General features: G+C 50.7%; 1 protein-coding gene across 1 annotated transcript in view; it reads left to right on the top strand.

Annotated features, from left to right (window-relative positions):
* The first annotated feature begins 6945 nt into the window (after window positions 1–6945).
* The window catches only part of cac (calcium voltage-gated channel subunit cacophony), a 41439-nt gene continuing 21634 nt past the window's right edge, over window positions 6946–26750 (top strand). Inside the window, exons 1-17 of the mRNA XM_017900180.1 lie at window positions 6946–7010; window positions 7345–7739; window positions 11820–11923; window positions 12849–13004; window positions 13167–13387; window positions 14613–14716; window positions 15450–15565; window positions 15807–15866; window positions 15960–16052; window positions 19398–19598; window positions 19703–20130; window positions 20334–20656; window positions 20736–20858; window positions 20932–21495; window positions 21643–21988; window positions 22159–22323; window positions 26390–26500. Coding sequence (XP_017755669.1) covers window positions 7363–7739; window positions 11820–11923; window positions 12849–13004; window positions 13167–13387; window positions 14613–14716; window positions 15450–15565; window positions 15807–15866; window positions 15960–16052; window positions 19398–19598; window positions 19703–20130; window positions 20334–20656; window positions 20736–20858; window positions 20932–21495; window positions 21643–21988; window positions 22159–22323; window positions 26390–26500 — 3492 coding nt within the window. The 5' untranslated portion in view covers window positions 6946–7010; window positions 7345–7362. The remainder of the gene's footprint in view (window positions 7011–7344; window positions 7740–11819; window positions 11924–12848; window positions 13005–13166; window positions 13388–14612; window positions 14717–15449; window positions 15566–15806; window positions 15867–15959; window positions 16053–19397; window positions 19599–19702; window positions 20131–20333; window positions 20657–20735; window positions 20859–20931; window positions 21496–21642; window positions 21989–22158; window positions 22324–26389; window positions 26501–26750) is intronic.

Raw genomic sequence — 26750 nt, 5'->3', positions numbered from 1 at the left:
GCTACCGCACATTTTTCCCCAAACTTCCAGCCCCCTGTCTTCCCACGTTTCCATCGACTCGCGCGTCAAAACGACTCGTCGATTATTTATCCGATGAATATTAAGAGGACGAGGCGACGCGACGCCTGCAGTGATTAGTAGGTCGCATTCGCGGGTTAGGATCCAAAGTGAATAAGGATTCCGCGATTATTCATACTCGTGTACTTTGCTAAGTAGCAGTCAACCGGAGTGCAAAGGTAGCACAGAGCACTCGTCGGTAACCAGCTGCTATTCCGAGTGTGAAGCATCGATCGTCAAGGTGCACGGAAGGATGGGTGAACGCGCATTTTTCACGGCTAATTCTAATTAATCCCCCCAGGCTTTCGATCCTCGCGGGAGCGTATCAATTACCCCCTTCGCCCAGCCATCTAAACTAACTAACCTACCCATGATGCACTCCATGGGAAACGTCTCACTCGTATCACAAAATTTCCCAACAAAGAACAAATTATTTCGTCGTTAGCGGAATAATAACGAATAACTTACGCTAATTCGAATGACAGTAGCAGAAAAAACATATAATGAACAGGGGAGCGCAAACAAGGGCCGATAACCATAGAAAAACACGCAACCCCGAATCCTGTTTCAGAGACGTGTTTCTTAAACGAAAACGAATCAAATTCCCAGGACAGATAGACAGACCCCCAAACTCTAACGTTGCCAATGGGAAAACGTGACACGGTGTACGCGAGTCGAACACGATCGACTACACGCAGGGTGCACGTAACGGGGTAATTGCTTGTTAAATCCAGGACTAAGATACGCGGTGGTAGGAAGGAGAGGCAATCGTGTCGAAGCCGACGATGAAACGCAACGCACGTCGACCGAGATCAAAGCGGACGAGGGTAAGAACGCGCGCGAGTTCAAAGCGTTTCGCGCGGCGTGACAGTGTCGAGCTGTCGATAACGCGTCTCTCCCTCTCGCCTAATTTCGCCCGACTCTCGCGACTACTAGCCTCGACTATCGAGCGTCGCGACGAAACTCGCGAAACGGTCGGCGATGGTTCCTCCGGTTCGACCGCCATTAGCGTCCGATTTATCGTCGAGCTCGCACAGCGTCGTCCTACTTGCAACGTGTTGCGAAGGGAGTCGCGGTTGGACGAGTTCCTGGGAATCTCTCTTCACCGGGGGAGCTTATTCAGGGAGACACACACGGGGAGAGTTGGTGGAAAAATCTTGGCACGGTGTCTGCAGTGGGATGCGACTGCCGTGGTCGATTGACTGGCGCCTGGAGCGCATCGGATGGAATAATTAAGACGAACGTCGCGTCTGGGGTCATCGTGTCACTCGATACCGAGCATAAGCGGACCGCTGCATCGAATTCCCCCGAATGCCGTTGCCCACGTACTACCTCGACCTAGATCTACGCACAGGCCACCGGCGTGCTGGGACGCTTCGACACCCGCACGACGCCGGCCAGTTCGAGAACACCCTCGCGTTTTTTCCAACGCGCAAGGGCAGTCGAACCAGTTTCGAACGCTGTCCTCCTAGCCGCGAACGTCTCGAATACGACGTTCCCGATCGTGTATCCTCGCGGAGGAGAGGAAGGAGGTATGCGAGGAACGTAGGAAAGCGATGCAGAGGCAAGGGGTAGATAGACGGTACTCCGGTAGCCGGTTGGCGGAAGAAACCCGTGGAAACGTAGGGAGCAGGCTGTAAGGTACGCGGCCGGTAGTGGCGGTCGTGATGGTCGTGGCTCGGTTGACGTCACCGGACAAAATGGCGGTGAGGTGACGTCACCGGGAACCCCCTCTCTCTAGGTGGCTCCGCAACGTCGCCGACTGTAGCCTCGATATCGCGGAGATGCCAGAGAATCGAGGTGTACGTGTATGCGTGTTTGCAAGAGAAAGGGAGAGAGAGTGAGAGAGTGGGTGGAGGTGTCGGACGGGTGGGCGCCGTGACGCTCGCGTCACAGCTCTCTCGGTGCTCGGTGATTTTTGGCAAGATCGTTTCGCGCATTTAGAGGACGACATTAGCCGGCTTTTCGGGTAACGATCGCGGTGGCAGCGCGGCGGCGGAGCTGGCTGCCGGGAGACGCCCCGCGCCGCCACACAGAGACGCGTTCTCGACGAGAGAGCGGTGGTTGCACGGGTGGTGTGTGGACGAGCCGGCGGCGAGGATGGTTGTTCGACCGGCGACGTTGGCGTTCCTAGGGATCGTTCGATCGGCTCTGCTGGCGTGCACGTGGTGGAAAGAAGCGGTGGTAGGCAGCGAAGGGTAGGTTGAACGGGGACACGCCGTGGAAGGCGTAGAGGAAGGTAAGCAGGCAGCAAGATGCCGGACAGAGAGGCGACAGATATACTGCGCACGTGGCGCAGAGCGGCGATTCGGCTGCGCGCCAGCCCGAATCCCTGCGACCCAGGGCGGTGCGACCGGCGCACTCGAGCTGCTGCGATTCTTAGCCGGCCGCCAATTTCATCCCCCTACCTTCTCCTCCCTCTCCGCGCCCTCTCCAAGCCCTCTCCGCTCCCTCTTCCTTTGCCCTCTACCCTTTCTTCCGCTCGAATATATTCCTCTCGACCGTTCTCGGTTTAACGTTAACCTCTATTCGGGCTGCGCCTCGTACCGCGTGGGAGCCGCTTCAAGGATGAATCAGGACTGGAGCACGATAACGCGTACCTTCCAGCCAATTCCCACTTATTACCCCTCGCGTTTTTGCATCTTCCGCGATTTCTCCACGGTTCACCGATCGCTCGTTTTTTCCTCCTTCCTCTCCTACCCTTTCCAGCTTTTCCAACCTTTTCCAACCTCCAACTGGATCTTCTTTCGTAATTGCACCGGTACCGATACGCGATGCACTCCATTCCCGTTTTCGGAGTTTGATTTTCGCTCGTAAACCGTACGCCTGCGCCGATTAGTTGCGGTACCTGTCGGACGATATCGCCTTGTTTTGCCAGCATCGAGGCTAGCAACTTTCTCGTCGCGTGCCGACCCGATTGGTTAAAAGCGCGATCGAGCGCGTCGCTGTGACCAGTACCCCCGTTACGCTCGGGGTTGGGAAAACGTTTTGCTGTAACGAACACGTAGAAATAAAGGGAAACAGAGTGGAATGCGGCTGACTAAACGACTCCTGACAGGGTTAACGCGAGGATCATGCACAGCGATACAACGATTTTCAAGGAGATCCGTTATAGCGCGGCGGCACGTCTTCTCATATTGATTTCCCGAAAGATATTAATAACTCTCGAGAAGTATCGTCGATAACTGATGAGCCATAATAAACTTTTAAGTGCCGTCCCAGTTGCTACGAATAGACACTAATCTCTATGCTTCTCGACGTTGGCACGCTTCTCCGTCAACTCGAACGTCAACTCAGGCGCGAGAGGACGTTTACTTTTTCCCATTCCAGGATAATCGTTCGTTCAACGATTCTCTACGCGATCGCGAATTCGAATGGTCGAAACGATCGCGGCGAATCTCTTGCAGCGTCCGATGTGGGGCACGCGCGTATTTATACCCCCTGTGAAGACGTCAAAAATGCCCTTTCGTCACGACCGCTCCCTCGTTAGTCCGCGATCCGGAATCGAAGGCCAATTATTTTCGCGAGCACCTTCGTCTTCCGTCGTCTTCGCGAATATTCGCGAACGTTCGCTCCTTTCAGGCTATTCTCCTTCGCCAATTTTTCTAAAGCCTTCCAGCGAGCCCTCCGCGAATCCGTCCGTTCAATTAGCAAGAATTAAGCGAGGTATTCCTAGAGCTCTTATTCTCCCTCTTCCTTTCGGCAAACTCTTCGCGAGCCTCCGCATTAAGAAGCTCGAAGCTCGTCGTAAAAGGGCGAGCAGGAACGAGACGATCAATCGGAGTAATTGCGTTTGGTCTGACCATACGCCGGCTCGCTCCACTGAAACGCGACGCGCGAGGATCCAGACCTACCGCGCGTCTTCTCGCGCAAACGTTTCGGGGTTCGTTGATCCATGGCGACCAGTCTGCCAACAATTCTCGCCCCCCTCCCGAAGAAAGAATCGAACGGCGAATATTCACGCGACGAACCTCGCGCGCGCGGCCGAGTGTGCGCGAACGTAAAGACGAAAGCAGAGAGAAAGAGAAAAAGAGAGAGAGAGAGAGGGGGGTAGAGAAAAGGGGAGTGGAGAGGAGAAGAAGAGAGCCCTCGTATTAATTACCGCGAATAAAAAACACGGACGGCCGGCGACACGAGGGTTTGGCACGGATCTCGTTGCCGTGGATCGTCACTCGGTAACCCGTAAAAAGTCCTTTTGGACGTGGTTGCCTCGCGTGAATCGCGATTAACCTTCGCCACGCTCTTTTGCCTAGAATTTCTAGCTCGACGACGCGAAATTAATTTTCCTCTCCTCGCTTCCAGAGTATGGTGTTGCTCTGTCTAATTCGCGGAGGGACCAAGGGGTGACCTCGACGATCGTCTCTGTCATCGGTCGCAGAGTATTCGCTGACGAATCTCCATTGCGGAGTAGAGCACTCGTCGATCACTCGTCGATCACTCGTCGATCACTCGTCGATCACTCGTCGACGTTCGGGTTCTGCGTTCTGCTCGATTGTCCTTAAGAGACCGGCAGAGATGATCGACCGGGCCAGGTCCTGGGAGATTAAATTTCGAAAGTCTGCGACCGTGCGTAATCAGCGATAGGTTGCACCTGTTGCTGGCATAACAATCATCGAGGCGGCTAGGCGAGTATCGTTAAGCGATGCGCTTCGTGCTTCCGCAGTCGAGCCGGTCGGAGGCAGTTTCCGCCTCATTTTCGGGAGTACTATCGATCTTTCCGTTACCGGGCACGCTCCATCAATTATTCCTTCGATTTTAATAATTCAGAGACGTTCAGTCGAGCCAGAGAGGTGAACGGATGGGTAATCTGGCGGGTCTAGTCGGTTCCTCGTGCACCGCGCTTTTCGCGACGACGACTTTGAAAAATTCCAGCTACCTGTCTTCAAATAACTGCCGGAATATCGCGAGATAATTAAAACGTAACGACTGTCGCAAAGACCAGACGACACCGCGGTGTCGCGTCTGACGTATGGGCTTAAATCGCCGGTAATTGGCCGACAGGATCGTTTGAATTACGTGCAAAGGATTCGCAGTGGCTTGCGCGCAGCCAAGGACGAGGCCTTCCTCGGAGGCGAAAGAAATTCCCCGCCTGCTTTCGGTACTTTCGACATCTTTGATACGAAGATAGCCAAACAAATTAGAGGCTCGGTGGAATCCCGTACCTTGACATTTGCCGGGGAGAAAGGATGAAAAGGGATCGGAGGGCGGGCACGGGTCGAAGGGACGCGTCGGACGAGTCAATTGGAAGCGTCGGGCAGGAGGTATTAATCTTCGCGCGAGTGGAGCTATTCGCGGAGGAACCGTGGGACGAGGATTTCGGGACGGGGCTGTGCCGATCGAGATCGAGGGAGCGCGTCGATCTCGGAAGCGGAGAGGAGACGCCGAGGTCACTGCGGATCGCGAAAAACTTGGGCCGGATGCCAGTCCGCGAGCGGTTTCTAGTCGTCGCGACTAGTCGCCGTCCGTAATGCGGTCGTCGGTCCAATGGTCCATTGATCTAACTGTGCAACGGTTGCATCCGTGCAAACGATTCGTTTCGAATCGACGATCCCGCACGGGTCTTCGACGTCTCCACGCGGCGGATATCGAGGCCGTCGCGATTCAACCCGCTCCGACGTTCCCGCCGAGTGGCGAATTTTATAAGGATGTCCGATAGAGGAGACTGAATGGAGGTAACGCGCGAAAGGAGAGATGCTTTGTGGACGGGGCGGACGCGGTTGAATAAATCGCGACGTTAACGTGGCACGTTAAATTGGCGTTTCCGTAGCGAAACGGGGACGCCATTCGGAGAGGAGAGCAGGCCGTGCCATTAGAAATTGCGCATTATTCGATTACTCTCGTTATAGAACGAAGGGCATCTGGCGTTCTCGAAAGAACTCGAGGAGCACTTTAGAGGGTTCCCAGGAACATCCCGAATGCGAGTACGATCGATCGAGAATATACTCTCTCGTGCAAATTCGGCGAGGGACCTTTTTCTTTTTTGGAACTGAAAGGGGTGGAAGAGACTCTGACTGCTAGGGGAAATGGCGCGCGTTTCTCGTATCGTTTCGTTAAATTTTCAGGCGTTCTCGAGGTGTTCCTCGAATCGGCTAGCTATCTTTGATCGGGATATTCGGATGGCGCGCGATATCGACGACGAGCGTTCTCCTCGTGGCTTAACGTGGAAACGGGCTGACCGTCTTTGGCCCGTAAACGTGCTCGAAATTCTTAAAGTCGAAAACGCTGATCACAGCTGAATAGAGAATCAAGGCCCGGCTGAATAGGATGCAATCTCGCGGCGGCGATGCTCTTGGCCCGAGGTATCGAGCGCGTGCTGCAAGGCACGCAGCACGCGACGAAATGCACGGATGTCCTGGCAGTGTATCCTTGTCGCGAGTTATTGCATTACCGGCTACCTTGATTGCACTTCCCTACGACGAGAAGCCACGCACGTAGCAGGATCCTGGTCGCAAAAGTCTCGGCTAATGCAGTTAATTAGCCCCAGCGGCACGTTATATGCTCGCGTCGGCCATTAACGAGCTCTCTCTCTCTCTCTCTCTCTCTCTCTCTCTCTCTCGCTCGCGAAACGCTTCGGGACCGTGGCATCCTGCCTCGTAGGCGCGTACCTTCTCCTCGGATAAAATCCGTTTCGATTCTCCGCTAGCCTATAATCGCCGGGACTTTACCTGGCACGTCGATCGCGTATGCCCGTTCGCGTGTTTCGTCGCGGTGACACGCGGCGAAATCGATTGTATCCTCCCCGGTAGCGAGGCGGTGTATGCCGTGGCAAACGCGTGCCCGATAACCCGCTTTGAGTTTCACTCGTCGGCTAACACCTTTCATCTTGCGTGCTTTGCAGGTTGGCAGCGCAAGAGGCGGCACAAAGGGACCCTGGATACGCGAGTCAGTACAGGAGAAGGCCGAGGTTGGCCGGACTGAGTGGTCTCGGTGACTGGACTAGCTTTGGAGGGGAGGTAAGAAACATCGGCACAAACGCGTTTTCCACGATTCCACGATTCCACGACTCGCCGTGTCACTCGCGATCGCCCTGTTCTCGGAGGTAGGTATCGCGTGGCAGCGAGGAAAAATGCAATTTCCCCGCGGCTGTCTGTTGGCGTAGAATTTGCGCGTTACGTGGCAGGAGGGAAAGGCGAAAGGACGACGAAGAGGGGAAAAGGAAGAAATTTGGAAGCGAGTGACACGGTGTCGCGGTGTCGCGGCGGTTTGCAGAGCGCGGAGACAAGGGGACACTCGGCGCGGGAAGAAGAGGAGAGGAGGGTGGATTAAAGGGGAGGAAATTGCGAACAGGTACCTGGTCTGGTGGACATGGCGCCAGGCCGGGATCAGGGCGGAGGGGCGGGTGGCGGTGGGGGAGGCGGCAAGGGCACCACGTCGTTGTTCATCCTGTCGGAGGATAACTGTATCAGGAAGCATACCCGCTTCATAATCGAGTGGCCGCCCTTCGAGTACGCCGTCCTGCTCACCATCATCGCCAATTGCGTGGTCCTCGCCCTCGAGGAGCACCTGCCGAAGCAGGACAAAACCATACTCGCGCAGAAGCTCGAGGCCACGGAAATCTACTTCCTCGGGATCTTCTGCGTCGAGGCGAGCCTCAAGATCCTCGCCCTTGGCTTCGTCCTCCACCGTGGCTCCTATCTGCGCAACATCTGGAACATCATGGATTTCTTCGTCGTGGTGACCGGGTGAGCGAACCGTTTTCTATTCTCTACGCTCTAACGAATCTCCCCTTTTGTTCTCCCCGGAACTTCCGAGAAACGCGAGGTCCTCGCCTTTCGCTCTTTCTCGCGGTCTACCGGGTCTCTGCCGAAACGGCCGACTCGATCGATCTCCACGAGATCTAGAACAACAGAGCCCGGAGAGAGAACTCCGAGAGAGAACTCGGGAAAGCGTGGTCCTCCGTGTCGTCGGTGGAAATTCGCATTCGACTCATCCACTCGAGTTACACACTTGCCCAATGTGTACTTTCGTTTCCCGCTATTTTTCTCGTTACTTTCTTTCACCGCGCGAGAACTCGCTCGTCGTTTCATTCTCCATCCCTCGTCTTCTTCTCCTCCGTGTAAACCAACCACGCGTTTTCTTTCTCTCGTTTTCTCTCGCTCTTTCTCTCGCTTTTCCTCTCGCTCTCTCTCTCTGTCCGTCATTCGACGAAAATGCACACGGCGCATTTCCGTTCTTGGAACGATGCGCAGAGCGAGGCAGACACGCGGAGAGGAAGACCGGTGGACGAGGAGAATGAGAATACTTTTGGTCAGGCTTTGATCGACTTTCCACCGCGTTTGCCGATCATTTTCGCGCTAAACGACCACCTCTTGTTCCCCACACCCCCGATTACGCTCGCCCCGAGGAGCCCCGTTTACGGAGAAAGCCTTTCCCTGTCGTTCGCCGCGTCTCGTGGCCATTTTCGGCACGATCGTATCGATCGATCGTCGATCGTGGGGCACGGACGGAACGGGCAGAGGGGAAAATCGCGTTCTCGACGCGGCGACGACCGCCGAAAGGATCTTTCTCCGGACAGATTTAAGATTTAAGGAGATCGCACGTCGATCGGTTTTTTTCGGCCGAGCAGATAGATTCTAGAGTAATCCTTGGATTAGGTCGATGACCGTGTTCGCCGAAACAAACGTGGACGTCGACCTGCGTATGCTACGTTCCTTCAGGGTCCTCAGACCGCTAAAGCTGGTTTCGAAAATTCCAAGTGAGTCAGTCACAGTTCTGCGAAACGGCAAACGATACAAACGCCATAAGTAACAGTACAGAGTGCAGTAACAGAGAACAGTCGAGCAGCAGATTGATAACTAACTAACTAATCCCCCGTTGTTCCTGGCAGTTTGTGTGCGTTCGACTAGTCTCCTTAGTTTTAAACGTTTCTTGATTAACCAGACACACTTAGTTTCGTCGACCATTTAGTTTTTCTTTCAATTACTCTTTCTCTCTTTCTCTCTTTCTCTCACTTTTTCTCTCTATCTCTCTTTCTTTCTCTCTCTATCTCTTTCTCCTTATCTCTGTCTATCTATCTCTATTTCCGTCTCTATCTCTGTCACTCTCTGTCTCTATCTGTCTATGTCTTTCTTTCTCTGTCTCTCTTGCTTTAGTTGACACGTTGGGTCGACGTTTAGTCCTGGCAAGCGAGACCAGCATCAGCTAACTTACGATATCTGCGTATACTTGACACCTATATATATATATGAGTTCGTCTTTCTATTACGAATCTTTGCCTTAGTTTCTATCCTTTTAGTTTCCTTATTTAGTTCTCCCGTTTAATACGTTTTCACGTCGTTTAAGCGTTCCGTTTTTTATCGTTGATTGACCACCACTTAGAAGCTATGGGTGTATTAGAACAGTTGATTGACGCTAGATGATCGTTGGCAGTTGATGATCGATATTAATTGAACATAATATCTATATATTCTGTGTCCACGTGGTTTGCGTAATTCGAGTGTCTTATACATTATATATATATATATATATATATATATATATATATATATATATATATATATATATATATATACATATCTATACGTATTATTACATTCTACTGTCTCTATAGAGAACTTGCGTGAACTAGTCGCTAGTGTTATATTGCGTTACTATTTGCTCTATCTACTGTCGTGTTATGTTCAGTTTTGTGCACACGTTATTCGTACTTTTAGAGAGTTTCAAAGTCGACGAATTATACACACGCACACACGCATACGTACACTACACGAACCGCGTCGAAATCGTTGGCAAAATCTTTGGCCATTCGCATGAACGCGGGGAAAGCTTGCCGGACGCGTGGCGAATTTTCATTCCCGCGATATCTTTAACACCGCGTTCGCGTTTTTCGCTCGTACGCTGCTCACGTAGCCAGTCACGTACGGGTGTATCGAAAATTTCGAGAAAATACTTCGCTCGGACGCGCGGCGAAGAGAACCGGCGCCATATTTGAAAAAGGGAAAAATTTATTTCCCTCCGTAAACGATGACTACGATTTTCTTTCTCTTTCTCTATTTCTTCTTCTTCTTCTTTTTTTTTTTTCTTTTTTCTTCCCTTTCTTCGTATCGGAGAAGTGAAAATTGTCGCGCATACACACGGACACGCACGCACGAGCATACACACGAGTGCACACAAAGACACGAAACTACTGGCCTGCAGGTGTCTCTATATTTAGCAAACTCTATCTTTAGCCACAGTCACTGATTGATAGAATTGACTATACGTTGGTAAATAGGTACGTGTTCTAGAACAGTAACGTATTCGAGCAAGCTCGTGTTTGCTAGAGAGTGGTACCTTTAGACACCCTCGAGAGACTGAGTCATATAGTCCTACAGACTTTTAGACTCCGACCGAGATATCCTCTCTCCTTTCGATCCACTCGAAGATTCTCCTCTCCCGCGATCATTCCGGTACACCCATTGGCGTATGCAAAAGCAAACGAAAAAAAAAGAAAGAAAAATTCGGAATTTTCTCGCGAAAAGAAACCGGAAAAAAGGAAAAAAAGCTAAATTAATTACGAAACAATCTATCGAACGTGAAATCAATTTTTCTTCCACGCTGACGAAGACTTTGCGGGGAATGCAAACTGTCCAGTATGGAAAACTGTCCCGTCCAGCTTTCTAATTTGCATAGACATCTGGAATAGAGCGACGTATCTTAGATGTCGCGTAATCATAGTTATATTTAGGACGCTAACGCCAACGACGATCCGTCGTGGTCGTTCACGCGCCGATATGCCGCGTTTATTTTCTATTTTTTATTCCGTTATTTTTAACAAAGCGTCGCGAGACGTGGAATCCGTGGAACGATACACGGACGGTTTGGTGACCGATCGAGGAGAGGACAACGGCGGGCTTTATACCAAGGGGTTGAACGACCGCGATGGATGTTACCGTTTATTATCTTCGTGGAACTAGAGTTATAGTTAGCAGGATTATATTCAACCGGCATCTAGAATTAGAATCTCGCGTGAGTAACTTAATAAGAATTCCCTCTCTATCCAGAACGCCGCGGGACCCTTTTGGGAAAAGAAATCGTTAAACGTTAATCTCTTTGCCGTAGTTGCTCCATTCCGTCGGCCCGTCTGCGCGCTTTCGATATTAAGCCGAATCGATTTCCTTTTCAAACCCGTTTTCTGCCCTTCCGCGACGACAGCCCGAGAAAAAGGGTAATCCAGCGATGCGCTGATTCGATAAGCTAATCCGCCGGTGTGTGTGTGCGAGAATCGAGGGGACGAAACTCGGGGTCCTTTATCCCCGGTTTTCGATCGCGCGACCGGGGGCCAGAGGCGGCTCTCTGACCCGCGGCAAACTCCGGGAATTTTCGGTGGAAAGGAGCATAATCAGATTTGAGAATCGTCTCATTCGGCTGGTACGTAATACGGCTTTGCTTACCCGGTCGCAATTTCGAGCATAGCCCCGACGTGGAGACGCCGGTCGTGTTTCAAGTCGCCTCTCGTAGAAATTCGTCCCCACTACCCCTGCCGTAGAGGTACGACCTAGTTTAGAAAAGGGCTGATCTTGGACGATGGTAGGTATGGAGTGTACGTGTATGCTGAAATAAAATTGATTTCGTATCGTATCGAGAAGAAACGATGCGACGTAAACGCATCGCTCCCGACGAGCTTCACCCCCCGATTAGACATTCTCCCATCTCCCATCGGTTAGGTCATAGAACGCTAGTTACCACATAGTTGTGTAGCTTAAGTACTTAAGTAGCGTGAGTATTAGTGTAATAGAGTAGTAAGTAGTAAAGTGTGGCGGGGTGTGTGTGTTTTGGGGCAGGTTCATCACGGCGTTCTCGCAAGGCATAGAACTGGATATGGATCTGCGCACGTTGCGTGCGATACGCGTGTTGCGACCGCTCAAACTTGTCTCCGGCATACCGAGTGAGTAGCGTTTCAATACAGTCGGCCATGAAAAATGTTTCTGCCGAATCGAACGAAACGACCTCGTATTTTTGTCTATTTTTTTTCTCACTCTCTCTCTCTCTCTCTATCTCTCTCTCTTTCTCTCTCTTTCTCTCTCTCTTTCTCTCTTTGAAATCACGCGCGTTCGAGTCTCCAGTAGCGTCCTCGCGATCCGAGACGCGGATATTTTCCGAGCCATGACAAAGTTGGCCGATGTTCGATCGAACGAAAAGTGAAGTAGATTCGATTCCGTTCGGTGTACGGAGCGAGCTAATTTTTCGTATCGCAGATAGAAACGTAGCGAACGCGGAAACGCGAGGCTCGGTGCTCGAGGAACGCGCGTTCGGTCCAGGCTGAATCTGCAATTCGGATACTTCGTGGATCGACTCGGATTCGTTGGATCGAAACGTCTCCGTTTGTCGATAGCTGCTACGTAGATTCGATTACGAGCCAAACCGACGACCATCGATTCGGCGTGTAAAGCTCGTAGATCGGTGTAGTATTAATATTATTGCAAGTATATATTTCTATATCTATATATATATATATCTACACGTAGATGCCTTGCAACGTTAGAACGATTATTTTGTTTACGTAGCACCACCCAAATAGATATATATCTTTTGAAAGTTGTATGCTGTGTCCACGTAAACGACAACAACGAAGTATCCCAATTGTTTAGCCGCGACGGTAGACCCGATTTTGCCCGATCGGGAATACATTGGCGCGATTTGCTCCGTCGAATGGGAGCCGTTGAAGCACGCGAAACGACGAGACGCGCGTTTCCACGAGCAGCGAGGAGGATAAGAAACGCGAAATGAGTCGAGTAAAAAGACACGTGAATGGCTTGGAGGGCGCGGTGGTTGGGCCTAATTATACTCCTGTCGAATCTTTCTCCGAACAGGTCTCCAGGTGGTGCTCAAGTCTATTATCAAGGCAATGGCGCCGCTTCTGCAGATCGGCCTGCTGGTACTCTTCGCCATCGTGATATTCGCCATCATCGGCCTCGAATTTTATTCGGGAACCCTGCATAAAACGTGTTACAGCATCAGGGATATCAGTGAGTAAATGCCTCGTCGCGGTGCTAGAGAGAGAAGCGCCTCTCTTTCGTTCGAGACTCGTAATTCGTAACACCGATGGCGGATGGAAAGAACGAACGAAGGAGACTCGAGATCCTGGCTGCCGAACGGAAGCCGTCGGTCTGACGTTCCCTCTGTTGCAGATCAAATCGTGAAGGAGGGCGAACAGGCCAGCCCGTGTAACACGGACAACAAATCCGAGGCGCCATTCGGGGCCCACGTGTGCAACCCGGACGTCTCGACGTGCATGGATCACTGGGAGGGACCAAACTACGGCATCACCAGCTTCGACAACATCGGATTCGCCATGCTCACTGTCTTCCAGTGCATCACTATGGAGGGCTGGACTTCCATATTGTACTGGGTAAAGCAAGAGATATGTCCTTCAGTGTTAAAACTCTCTGTTTCTCTTTCTCTCCCTCTCTTTCTCACAAACACACACGCTCTCCGTATACGTCCATCTCCTTCGCGTTCACGTGGTTCCCTCCTTCGCGTTCCGTTCAGTCACCCCTTCCTGCCCCCTTTTCCACCCGATTCTCTATCGAAACCCTCGTCACCTGTCCGCGAACGACACCCCGTTTTCCAAGCAAGGGCAAACGACCGAACGTTCGTACGTATCTTCCCTCCCGTTCTCTGTGTCCTCTCAGTCTCTGCGTAATATGTATACGTATACCTCCTTCGATCGCTTGCCATCGTCCGGCTGTTTTGTGACACGTCTGTTCGAATCTCTAAATGTGACCATCCCCCGTAACTGTCTTCCTCCCTGTCGATCATCCCTCTCTGTGTAACCTCCTTTATTTGTCTCTTTCTTTATCTCTGTGTCTGCCCGGTCACGTCTCGCTTCTTTCTCGAAGAGAAGTGCTTGCGGATGTTTTACAGCTAACACTGACCTACATGTTCACCTTGCTCAGTATAACACTGTCAGTTTCAGCCCTCTTTGCAAATCTCGATGTTATTTTCTTCAAAAATTCCAGTCTTTGCGAGCTTCGTTCGCCGCGCTGCCGGAACCCGAGGAACTTCGAGTCAAGCCTAGGATCTCTCGAATTTCTTCGATCCGCGCGCGACGATCGATGTCTTCGATTTCGCGGTTCGATGGGAGTTATTCGTTTTCGCCAATTTGTAACACGCGTCGAAGCACGTGAACGAGAAACGGCACTGCGTGCGGAGTCTCTGTTGAATTCGCGGGAAATATTTCTATGTCCCTTATCGGAATCTACCGGCTGCCAAGGTGCGCGACTCGTGGTTGGTAGTCCTGCACGATGAGCGAACGAGTCACGGAGCGCGTGGCTTGGCTTTCGACTCGATGGATTCTAAGAACGGGACAAGTTTCGGTGCCGTTTCTCGAAACGAAAGATCAAGAATGATCCGGATGATCTAGGGGATCGATTGCCGAGGCGAAACGACGTGAAAAATTGGGGGAAGGGAGCGGGGAGCGACGCTTTAAGTGTCTAGATGTTGTACATGTCGCGTGCCGATGATGTTTGGTCTCGATCATCCGCGATCGACGCGAGTAACAGCTATGTGGAATCGGTGGCTCGCGCTCGCACGCGTAACACACGGGCTTCACGTGGCTCTGGTCAAATTTGCAGACAAACGGCGCTCTTGGCAGCACGTACAACTGGATTTACTTTATACCATTGATCGTCCTTGGCTCATTCTTCATGCTGAACTTAGTTCTCGGTGTCCTGAGCGGGTGAGTATCTTTATTCTCGATTCTCGCGCCATTTTTGTACCCACATTGCGACACTTTGTCTCCTCCGGTTTGCGATCGAGATACGCGAGATATTGCTGACAAATCCGCGAGGCTCGCGTCGTCGAATCTCGTGGTTTCGTCACGACCAGATTGCAACGAATCGGACGACGAGGTCTGGCGGATTTGTCGATCGGAGTGCGTCGACCCATCGCCGGGTCAGGTGCTCGCGATTCGAGCAAAAGGACGGCCGATTACCTTTCTTTCTGTTCGTCAGGGAGTTTTCGAACGAAAGAACACGCGTCGAGAGGCGGGCGGCTTATCAGAAAGCAAAGAGAAAACGTCTATTCACGACTGCGTTCAGTGCCTACTTAAAATGGATCACTCAAGCAGGTTTCGAAACGATCGATCTTACCCTTAAGTTTATCGCGCTAGTCTATCCGCTCGCTGGCGAGTGCGCCAGTGGCAGTAGAACGGCCAGAGTAGCGCGCGACACGCTGCGTATCGCCAGTAGTACAACCTCTGATTTATCCTCCGACGCTCCGTATATCGCGTTGCGCGTAACGCTTCGCGTAGAAAATGCTCGCTAGATAGAGAGTACGTCGAGTGGGATATTTGCCAGAGTATCGCGCGTGAAAGGAAAAGGAAAAAGGGGAAAAGGTAGAGGAGTATTTATATAGAAGCGATCCCTTATCGCCCACGTAATACCCCTTTATCATCTGTATAACGCTTGTAGAGAGTTTGCGAAGGAGAGAGAGAAGGTGGAGAACCGGCAGTCCTTCCTGAAATTGCGAAGACAGCGGCAGCTCGAGCATGAACTGTACTGTTATCTGAATTGGATCTGCAAAGCAGGTTAGAAAATCAACATGCCAGCTATGTACGCCGATTATCGATCGGGCACCCTTTACCGCTAACGTCTCCTTAGGCCAAACTCTCGTAACTTTGTCCTTTTTTTGGATCAGTAATTTCACGCATCGTTTCACGATAGGGCGTTTTATTTTTGAATCCTTTCCCTCCCGCTCGAGCGAGTTTGCTTTCGTCACCCTTCTCGCTTGTTCCGTGCACGGAGTAAACGTCTGGTTGTTGTTTGTAGAGGAGGTAATACTCGCGGAAGAAAGGACCACGGAAGAGGAGAAGAAGCACATATTGGAAGGTTCGTGGCTAGGACTCGTTTCAAATTTCTCCGAAACGGAGAAGCTTGGAACGCGCGAGGTGATAAAGGGAAAAAGCGTACGTCTGTTTGCAGGAAGAAAACGAGCCGAGGCGAAGAAGAAAAAGCTCGGCAAGAGCAAAAGCACGGACACGGAGGAAGACGAAGGCGATGACAACCAGGAGGACGGTGAGTCGTATTTTTCCCGTTTAACCACCTACTCGCGCGTTATCCTGCCACCTCCTTTCCTCCCTCCCATTCGGCCGAGGATCTCTCATCGTGCCCCTTGGCGGAGAGAGTCCATGTTACGACCATCGTTCGCTCGTTCCTTCGTCAAACCGAGTTCATGGAATTAACGAACGTTACACGCCATCTTTCCTTTCCACGATCGTCGTCCGTTCGTGCGAGGACGAGGGTGGATCGTTGGTTCGAAACATCGACTCGCTTTCTGTTTCACTTCGAAATCTCCCTCGGCGTTACTTACTATCGGCACACGTTTTGCATATTCACCTTCGTCGGCATTCTAATCGACGCGTTAATAAATCAAGATCGGATGGTCTCACGAGTAACATTTACGCTTCTCCCCCTCGCCGTTCGAATCGGGCGAGAGAAGGATCACGATCTATTCCTTCGTATATTTATCGGTTAAAGTGGTTGCGGTGTCATTCTCACCTTCGCCGCTAGATGGATTATTCCAGGTTCAAGGAGGTCCGAGGATCTTCTCGCAAGTCCTTGGTAAACCCTTCGCTTCCTGGATATAAAGCTTCCAAACTTTCCAATAGTATGTAGGGGGTACTCCCCCATGGTAGTTGAATGTCGACCGGTCGCAGGTATCCTCGATGTGGCGGTGGTGCTAGAAGGGACGAAAGGAAAAGGAAAAGGAAGGGACGCGTCTCGTCCTGGGCCTGCTAGTGGACTCGTAGGATACTATTGGATACCATTGAAAGGTCTGGAAGTTATATGTATAGGAAGCGGAGGTTTTCCTTCTTTTCTCTTTAAAGTTGGGATCCATCTGGTGGCGAGGATGAGAATCGATGGTCGCTACAAGTATAAAGCAGGGGGCCTGCTAGGTAACCTTACCAATGGGGTCCACTAGCAGCCTCGGAACGAAACTCGTCCCTTCTAGTACCACCTGTACATCGAACATATACCTGTCACAACAAACCAACTTGAACAATCGTGAGGGAGGACCCCCACAAAGCGAAAATACGCAACGACGCGCAGACGCGAGATATGGAAAAGATATGTCGCCCGTTCTAAGTCCTAAGAACACCCAAGTCCTAGGGATCCTCGAAGAGGCGTAGAATTGTTCCAAATATTCTAATAGCGGGCCGCGTGTATAATCGTCGAAGAGCTTGCTCGTGGGACGATCCGACTGATCCTTCTGATTTCTGTTTTAATAATGTGTCCAGCGACGCATTAATTCCCTCGACCACGGCGACGAACATTCTAAACACACGCTATCAGATGCTCCTCTTGTTTCAGTGCCTAAGAAAAAACTGAAAGGTAACTACAACCGTCAGTGTCACGACTCGCAAAGAGCAACGTAAACGAGGCTGTATTCGTAACTTCTTTTCGTATCTCTTTCCATGTGTTTTCCGTTCCAATCGTCCTTTCGTTTTACTTATACGTCACACGTATCACGCATACCAACACGCTCGCGGACACACGCGTACACGAATCCGCGCGTGCACACCTGGCGCGTCGAAATCGTCATCTTTAAACGAAATGAAACGAAATGAAACGAAATCATCGACAGAACACTCTGAAATCAAATCGAGACGGGTAGCAAAGACGAATTCGATCACGATCGCGTAACGGTCAGTATCAGCTAACACTCGCGCCATAAACTCGCACGGGGATCGTTTCTGCGACTCGAGGAACGCTGTGCGAACGCTTAGTCGATTTTGCCGCGGCGCGTGCTTGCCGCATTCGGACCGAGTAATTGTCACGTAGTTAAAGTACTTACGTACGTACACGCATACACCGGTGAAAAAGCAGCGTAATTATCGCGATTACGAAGAAACGCAAACGCAACGGAGCTGCCAGTATCGCGTATATCGCGCGTCACGGATCGACTCTCCGATCGATTTTCGGCTGCGAAATTCCGCGTCGGAAATTAACTCACACCGCGACGAAACGAGACGTCAGTTCGTTTTATCTTCTTTTTCTAGGAATTGCTTCTGTTGGCTGGTGTGATTACGTATACTTGTATCTATCTGTGTTTATTAACCCTTTGCACTCTGTTGTCGCTGCTATGGCGACATTGTAAGATAGCCTGTAACTCCGTAGAATTTAAAATATCGTTAGACAAAATTCGCAAAACACAGTGTTACTATATATTTACCGATAAATGTTATGCCAGTGTACCTTTGGCGAAAGAACCGATAAAAATGAAACGCTACTTGATCGGTAAACATTGCACTATAAATGCTAAAAGGTAAGGTAAAATGACTCGGAGTTGCTGGTGGGTCGTATTAAAAATTGCTCAGAGTGCAAAGGGTTAATCGGCCGAGGGCATTCGCGATTGGTCTTTGTCGGTGCACGTATACCAAACTGTTAAAGGGGATATTATGCAAGGAATAGTAAACTGTGGAAAAACTGTGGAGAAACTGTGCATATGTTTATTCGACGGGCGAATGGTCAGGACAGAACTGTCCAGGGCCTCGCAGATCGAAAGTCGTCTTAGGAGACTGGTGACGAAAGACTGATAAGAGAAAAGATAGAACATTGGGGGAAGAGATCATCGTCCCCACACCGCTGGATCGTAGAGTTTGTTTCTCTATTGAATTTGACCATAACGCAAACACGCGAAGATGACCGTGTATACGCTTGCGATAAACGCGTGAATCGCGAATGTCCCAGGCGAATGCGTACCCACGTGGTCCAGGTACGTCCAGCAGTGGAGGAGTACCGATTTACGTGTCAGTAGTGTTCGGCGAGAAATCTGTTTGACGAGATAGAGCGCTGAAGGAACTCGTGTTATATCGTAGCGTTCGATCGTCTAGTCGTAGATTAGCTCCACGCATCGTCGGTCCAGAATAGATAGAAACGCTTCTTAGAGTAACTCCTTAGAATAGATGTGTCTCTGTCTACTGTATGTGTATGCCAACTGATCGAATCGGGCGATGGAGGGAAAAAAGAAAAGGAGAGACAAACGGATGTTCCGGTCGAACTTTGTGGAATCTATCGGTAACGAGAGTCATGGAAGAAACTTTGGAATCGAAAGTCGATATCGAAACAACGAATACCGGCAAACTTTCGACGTCCATCGACGTAACGTTCATTTCCCGGATAATAATTTGCTGTGCCGCGTTAGAATATTATCGGGAAAGCGTTAGTTCGTACGTCAGTAACGAGGCGCGTCACGATCTCGCGAGTAAATTCATTGAAAATATTCGTCGATAGTGTTCGAGAGAGAAAACGAGAAAAAGAAAGAAGGGAAAAAATTGCATCGGTCGACTGGCATCGAAAAGATGCAAAGCACGTGCAGCGGGAGAATCGCGACTGAAACGTTGGACTTGCGTTTTATAGGGTTCTCTGGGTCCTCCTCGACGAAGGAAAAGGGACCCTGCAAGCAGTTCTGGCTGGCCGAGAGAAGATTCAGGTACTGGATACGAAAGTCTGTAAAGTCGCAAAAATTCTACTGGTTCGTCATCGTTCTCGTGTTCTTCAACACCGTCTGCGTAGCCGTGGAGCATTACGGTCAACCGCAATGGCTCACCGACTTCCTCTGTGAGTATACGTCATTTCATACGCTAAAGCGTTTGTAAATCGTTGTAAAGCATTTGTACGAAAATTTACTAAAAGTTACTAAAATCGCATTCTCACGTTGACAGACTTCGCGGAGTTCGTGTTCCTGGCTCTGTTCATGTTGGAGATGTTCATAAAGGTGTACGCGCTCGGTCCTCGCACATACTTCGAATCGAGCTTCAATCGTTTCGACTGCGTGGTCATCTCGGGATCGATCTTCGAAGTGATCTGGTCCGAGGTGAAGTCCGGCTCTTTCGGCCTCTCCGTCCTACGTGCCCTTAGACTCCTGCGAATTTTTAAGGTCACCAAATACTGGAAGAGCCTGAGAAACCTCGTAATATCGCTGCTCAGCTCGATGCGTAGCATCATCTCCCTGCTCTTCCTGCTCTTCCTCTTCATTCTCATATTCGCGCTGCTCGGTATGCAGCTGTTTGGCGGCCAGTTCAACTTCGATTACGACACACCGGCCACCAACTTCAACACCTTTCCCATCGCGCTGCTCACTGTCTTCCAAGTAAGTTTCACTTTTCATTCCTCTCGAGTTTTCATTCCTCTACCGATTGTGTCGATCTCCACGATTATTCGAAGGCAAAAGAGTACGCGGGATATGGCCTTTCCTTCGAATCGCGGTTATTAGATGGAGTAGATAGTAATGCAATTCGTGGATGAGATATCGATTTATTTGACAATTGGTTGCCATTCGATCGACTCACGCAGATCCTGACCGGAGAAGATTGGAACGAAGTGATGTACCAGGGTATAGAATCGCAAGGCGGTCACAAGAAGGGCATGATCTACTCGCTCTACTTCATCGTGTTGGTGCTGTTCGGCAACTACACTCTGCTGAACGTGTTCTTGGCTATCGCCGTCGACAATCTGGCAAACGCACAGGAGCTGAGCGCCGCCGAGGACGAGGAGCAAGAAGAGGACAAGCATAAGCAGGCACAGGAGCTCGAGAAAGAGATCCAATCCTTGCAGAATCCTAAAGACGGTGGCGCGCCCAAGGTAGAAATCCGCCCTCCGAGTCCGAACCAGAATTTGTAAGTTTTCCCTAGCTCCCTTGTACCTGGACGTCGTCGATAGACCTGGCGTTCTAACGCGGATACCTTTGAATTTTAGCAAAGACGGAAAAGGTGGAAAACAGTCATCCGAAGAAGAGAAAAAGCAGGATGAAGACGATGACACGGGACCAAAACCAATGCTGCCATACTCCTCCATGTTTATACTGTCCCCTACGAATCCGTAAGTAGCCAATCGAGTTTGTCACGCTAGATAGAGATCGGATGGATAAAACGTGTTCGATGGATGATCGCAGCGTAAGAAGAGCCGCCCATTGGGTCGTCAACCTGAGGTATTTCGACTTCTTCATAATGGTGGTGATATCGCTGTCGAGTATCGCGTTGGCTGCCGAAGATCCCGTATGGGAGGACTCGCCGAGGAACGAGGTTCTGAATTACTTCGATTACGCGTTCACCGGTGTCTTCACCGTCGAGATGATACTAAAGATCATCGATCTCGGGATCATCCTACACCCGGGCTCGTATCTGCGCGAGTTTTGGAATATTATGGACGCGGTGGTGGTGATATGCGCCGCGGTGTCGTTCGCCTTCGACATGACCGGTAGTTCGGCTGGACAAAATCTCTCGACGATCAAGTCGTTGAGAGTGCTGCGTGTACTCAGGCCGTTGAAGACGATCAAGAGAGTGCCGAAGCTGAAGGCGGTCTTCGACTGCGTGGTGAACAGTCTTAAAAATGTCATTAACATTCTCATAGTGTATATATTGTTCCAATTCATATTCGCTGTGATCGCGGTGCAGCTGTTCAACGGCAAGTTTTTCCACTGCAGCGACGAGAGCAAATATACGGAACAGGATTGCCAGTGAGTATCGAAATTCCGCGTTGTTTGCCGGCTAAACTGATGCCCGAGGTATGCGGTGTATCGTAACGATCGTTCTTTTCTCTATCCGATCGATGGAAATGGAATTCTAATTACTTTTCGCTCTGTTCTCCGATCTGTCCGTCGCAGGGGTCAATATTTCGTTTTCGAAGAGGGCGCCCTGTTGCCAGAGACAAAGAAACGGGAATGGCAGTCGCAGTTTTTTCACTACGACAACGTGATGGCCGCGATGCTGACGTTGTTCGCGGTGCAAACTGGCGAGGGCTGGCCACAGATCTTGCAGAACTCGATGGCGGCCACGTACGAGGACAAGGGCCCCATTCAGAATTTTCGTATAGAGATGTCCATTTTCTACATCGTCTACTTCATCGTATTTCCATTCTTCTTCGTCAACATCTTCGTGGCCTTGATTATCATCACTTTCCAGGAGCAGGGGGAGGCCGAATTGCAAGATGGCGAAATCGACAAAAATCAGGTTGGTTGGTCGCGGAGTTTTAACTAGGCCGATGCATCGATCGCGCGCTACCGAGAAGCTAGTAGGTTGTTTAACGCTAGCGCAAATTGGGCTAGAACGAAACGAGTAGGGAGCGAGCAGCAACGGAGAAGGCGGCTAACCGATTCGCATAACCGATTTCTTCCTTTCAGAAATCTTGCATAGACTTCACGATACAAGCTCGCCCGCTGGAGAGGTACATGCCGAAAGAGCGAAACAGTATAAAGTACAAAATCTGGAGAATAGTGGTATCGACGCCGTTCGAATATTTTATCATGGGTCTCATCGTATTAAACACAGTACTGCTCATGATGAAGGTAAGCGTCAACGATTCGTTCGTTTGCTCCCCCCTCTATCTCTTTCTCTCCGAGAACGACTCGAAGAGAGAAATAACAGATTTTCTTGTGGACGTTACGCGCCTGATAACGCGCCTGATAACGCGCCTGATAACGCGCCCGACGAAGAAGACGCGAGCATCCTATTCGCGTACCCGTGTACATACGACGATTCGTGCTGTCCTCCACCCTCGAGAGGACGGGACACGGTTTCCTTGCCCGGTATATACTACTCGACGTTGTCGCGTTTCGTCGACAGTCTCTTGCTCGCGTTTGGCAATTTTAACCAATCGAAAAGCAGCCTAGCACGTGTATCACTCGTCGTTATCGACAAACGTGCACAATGGAGAGTTCGAAGCAACTGTAAGATATAACGTTATATCTGTACGAGGACATTGTTGTTCTTGCCTGCCAATTTATTTATTGTTCTCTGTATAATTGTCATCCTTGTATCCATTGATACGTGTACACAGCTGTGTTGAATACTCTTGTGTCTCCCTCTCAAACCGAAAGCTCCTTTTCTTCTCTCCTTCTTTCATCGTTTCTATTCCATTCGGAGCAGACTTTAGTTGAACAGTCGTGATTCACCGTGTGTCTCGATGCTTTTTATTCTATGCTCTTCCCCGTTCGTTCCAGAATCCAGACACTTTTATTTCCATGCCAGGCATGCGCGAGTGCCTCGACATCTTCCGGCAGACCACTCTTTCTCTCTCTCTCTCTATCTATCTATCTATCTATCTTTCTCTTTCCGTCACTCTCTTTCGGTCGTCCATTGAATTTGGAATCGGTTCAAATGGCTAAAGCCGATTGGATCTTCTATAGAAGTAGGTGCTTTTCAGATACACCGACCTCTTGTAATAGCAAGTGATCCAATCGGTTTCCCTCTCTCTCTCTCTCTCTCTCTCTCTCTTTTTTTCTCTCGAGCGCCGGAATTCGAAAGCGGTGAAAACTCGAGCGAGTATTTCGCGGCACTCGCGCTCTGCTCAATCCTGCGCAACCACGTCGGTCTTCTCCTCTAGCCTTTATCGAACGTTTCATTTCGCTTTCGACGATATTATTTTCCACCCCCTGTCCACGACCTCTTCGCCTTTCGTTTCGCTTCTTTTCATTCGATTATCGTTCCGTCCGATATCACCCCGTGTCCCGTAACCGCTTCGTATACTCCCAGTGGTTTTCTTCTGCTCCTCGCTCCTCGTCTTACTGCATGCCCGCTGCTGTGTCCTCGTCTTGATAGTAGACGTACTGGAAGATGCGTGGAAAAACGATATCGAATATCGATGCGTTTTCACGACCACACACACACCCACAGCCACACACACGACGTGCGTTCGACTCGTACGCCTCGACAAGCCCATGTTTGAACTGGTGGCGGGGTTCGAAGCGCTGCACAAGTACAAATGGCTTGATTCGATGAAAGACCAACGAGAATAGAAGAAAGAGCTACACGCTCGAAGGAACGAGAGAAAAAGCTGCGGCGTACAAGAGCCGGTGTGCACGCGAATTCGTCTAACCGCTCTCTTTCTCTCTCTCCCCCTTTCTCTCTCGTCCTATCTACCGTTTATCTCTCTCTCTCTCTCTCTCATTCTCTCTCCGTATTCTTTGTTTTCCTTGGACGCCGGGTCCGTCTGTCGCTGACACGATCCATCGTGTCCGAGTCTCGGTCCAGACTCGAGGAACGAACAGCGAGAGTCGACCAATCAAAAGGTCTCCAAGGAAACGACGCGCTTTTGCTCTCCAGATGGTCGGAGATACGCTGGATCGAAGAACTCGCGAATTCACCCTCTGCTCTTGCAGCGCTCGAACAACGCGATCGTAGAAGTTTGCAAAGGACGCACGCGACACCGTACAGCCATGCTTCTCGACTCGGTTAGTCGAGTCGTTCCACGCGATGTGGTTATACGTGTATGTACCCAGCTACCGGAAGTCGAAGCCACGCCAAGTGTTCGATCGTGTACACAGCATCGCTAGTTTTCTTTCTACTCTGTATTTTATTTTCCCCCGTTTTTTTTTTTTTTTTCCTTTCTTTCCCCCGTTTCACCTTTTCGTTGTCGAAACCACTGCCTGACGAACAACTACCCGCAAACTATGTCAGCGGTCCACCTTGCACATCATACTGCACATGGTCTTGAGAATGAAGCGCACACGAGTGGCACACCGGATACACGAGCGTCGGGACGAAGGAGTGACGAGACGGGGTGAGGCTGTTCGGGGACGATGGTGGAATTCTCGAGCTCGCGAGTTTCCCCATCTGGACGGCAAATCGAGGGAAGAGAGGACACGTCTCGGACACTCTCGTTCGTTCGGAGGCACGCGTGAACCGCCCCCGACACACGTAAACGCAGCACGTCACGTCCGTTTGTCCGTCACACGCGTGCTGAAATTGCGTGTCGCATGCTGGCTGCTCGCAACCGAAAGCAACTCGACCTCGTCGTGCCGTCGAGCGAGGCAAACACGAGAACTGTCCACTGAATGTGTGCGTTTGTTTCGACATACCAGAGACACGTTTTTCTTGCACGGGACGCCCGCACGATTTCATCCTCTTCCCCGCTCCTCGAAACTAAATAGACGAAAGAGGAAACGTTTTATAGTACCTCGAGCGGAGAGATTATTCTCGACACGACCTCCGCCCCTTCCTTTTTACGAACCTCCATCTTCTCTTTCTTTTCGTCGCGTTTTAGCTTCCTCCTCTTCGCCTTCTTCCCGCCTTTCGGTTCCCCATTCTTTTCGTCCCCCTTCGTCGTTTCTCTTTTTTCCCAACTACGATTCGCTCTTCCTCTGATTTATCACCACTCTTACTCTCTTCCAGACACCAAACTCTCTCTCTCTCTCTCGCTCTCTCTCTCTCTCTCTTTCTTTTTCTCTCTCTCTCTCTCTCTCTTTCTCTCTCGTATCTCTCCACCCAGGAACTGTTCCCGACGCGGACGACCGAGAGGAATGCGCAGCTGTCTCTACCGATGATTCGGACTTTGTTGCAACGTAAATCCGATCGAAGAGGAAAGGATCCTCTGGGTGCCCTTGGTCGTCGCGTCGCGCGCGATTAATCGTCGTTCGAACCCTCGATGTGCGTACGATTGATCGGTCGATCGAACGGCGAATGAAAAGAAGGGATGAAAAGACGGATGAAAAGGCGGTCGATCAGTCGTACCGATACGGAGATGCAATTTTTCGACGTTGTCCCGTTATAGAAGACGGGAAGGTCGCGGCGTCGCGACGCCCGGCTCCTATATAGCCGTGTGCACACACCAGCCCCACACTTGATACAGTACTCTGTAAAGCCGTCCCTCTCACTCGGCTGATATAAAAGAGGAAACAATCTCTTTAATGTCACCGTTACCGTACACACCCTGTGCGGTCGTACAGATACACGTATCTAGGTTAACGCTAATATTATACACCTATGTGTCTCCCTTTTTCCGTCGACTGCAAAGTCTCGCTATATATACCTATATATTTATACGTACATGCATATGTATATATAAATATATACACCGTGTAACTTACAGATTTCGCACTCTATTTTACACGTCTTTTATATATCTGTAACACCGCGTCGCGTCGGGGGGGCGGGGGGCGGGACCGTCCAGCGATACGCGACGCTTCGATCGCCGTCGAGATATCTCGAGCCCAGGGATGCTAAATTTACCACCGGTCTAAACTTGGAGCTCTTCGATCCTTGGTAGCGCGTGCAACGATTTTCCCTGCACCCTGTGTGCAAGGGTGAACCCGGATTACGCGCTCGTCGCGTAGAGAAGCGTGTCGATGGACGGGGCTCGCGACCGACGGCTCGTGGGGAGAGCTTTTCTCTTTCTCCGACAAGGTTGCTCTCTCTCTCTCTCTCTCTCTCTCTCTTTCTCTCTCTCTCTCTCTCTCTCTCTTCCGGCTTCGTAATTGCACGCGAAGAGAGACGTCGGAAGAAAGGGAAACGCGGTGGCTAGGGGGCGCAGTTTCCACCGCGTGGCTCGTTGTCGGGGTACGCGGGGGTTGGTAGGCTTGTACGTCCGTTTGTCTGTCTCTCTCGGCCGTGTGTTTGTCAGTGTATGCATTGCAGTTCCATCGGCAAAGCGACGCGTACAAGAACACGCTGAAGTACATGAACATGTGCTTCACGGGGATGTTCACCGTCGAGTGCATACTGAAGATCGCCGCATTCGGCGTCAGGGTAAGCTCCACTATACCAACAAACCCCAACTCCTCTCCCTCGTCGAACAGATTACCGAAAGAACGTACTCGCTTAGAGTAGCCGGCTCGAGCGTGATCGCTTCGAGCTAGATTCCCCTCGAGAAATGGTGCCTGCGACTCTTCCGTACCCCTAGTTAGTAGCCGAGTAACTCGAGTAACCAACGTGGTTTGCTCGAAACGCAACGATCACGTTGCATCCGGTAATCGGTATCATCGGTGTCGGGATCGGA

This window comes from Eufriesea mexicana, unplaced genomic scaffold (assembly GCF_001483705.2).
Source record: "Eufriesea mexicana isolate 0111107269 unplaced genomic scaffold, ASM148370v2 scaffold4744748280, whole genome shotgun sequence".
In the NCBI taxonomy this organism is placed as follows: domain Eukaryota; kingdom Metazoa; phylum Arthropoda; class Insecta; order Hymenoptera; family Apidae; genus Eufriesea; species Eufriesea mexicana.
This window is presented reverse-complemented; position numbering and strand designations above follow the sequence as displayed.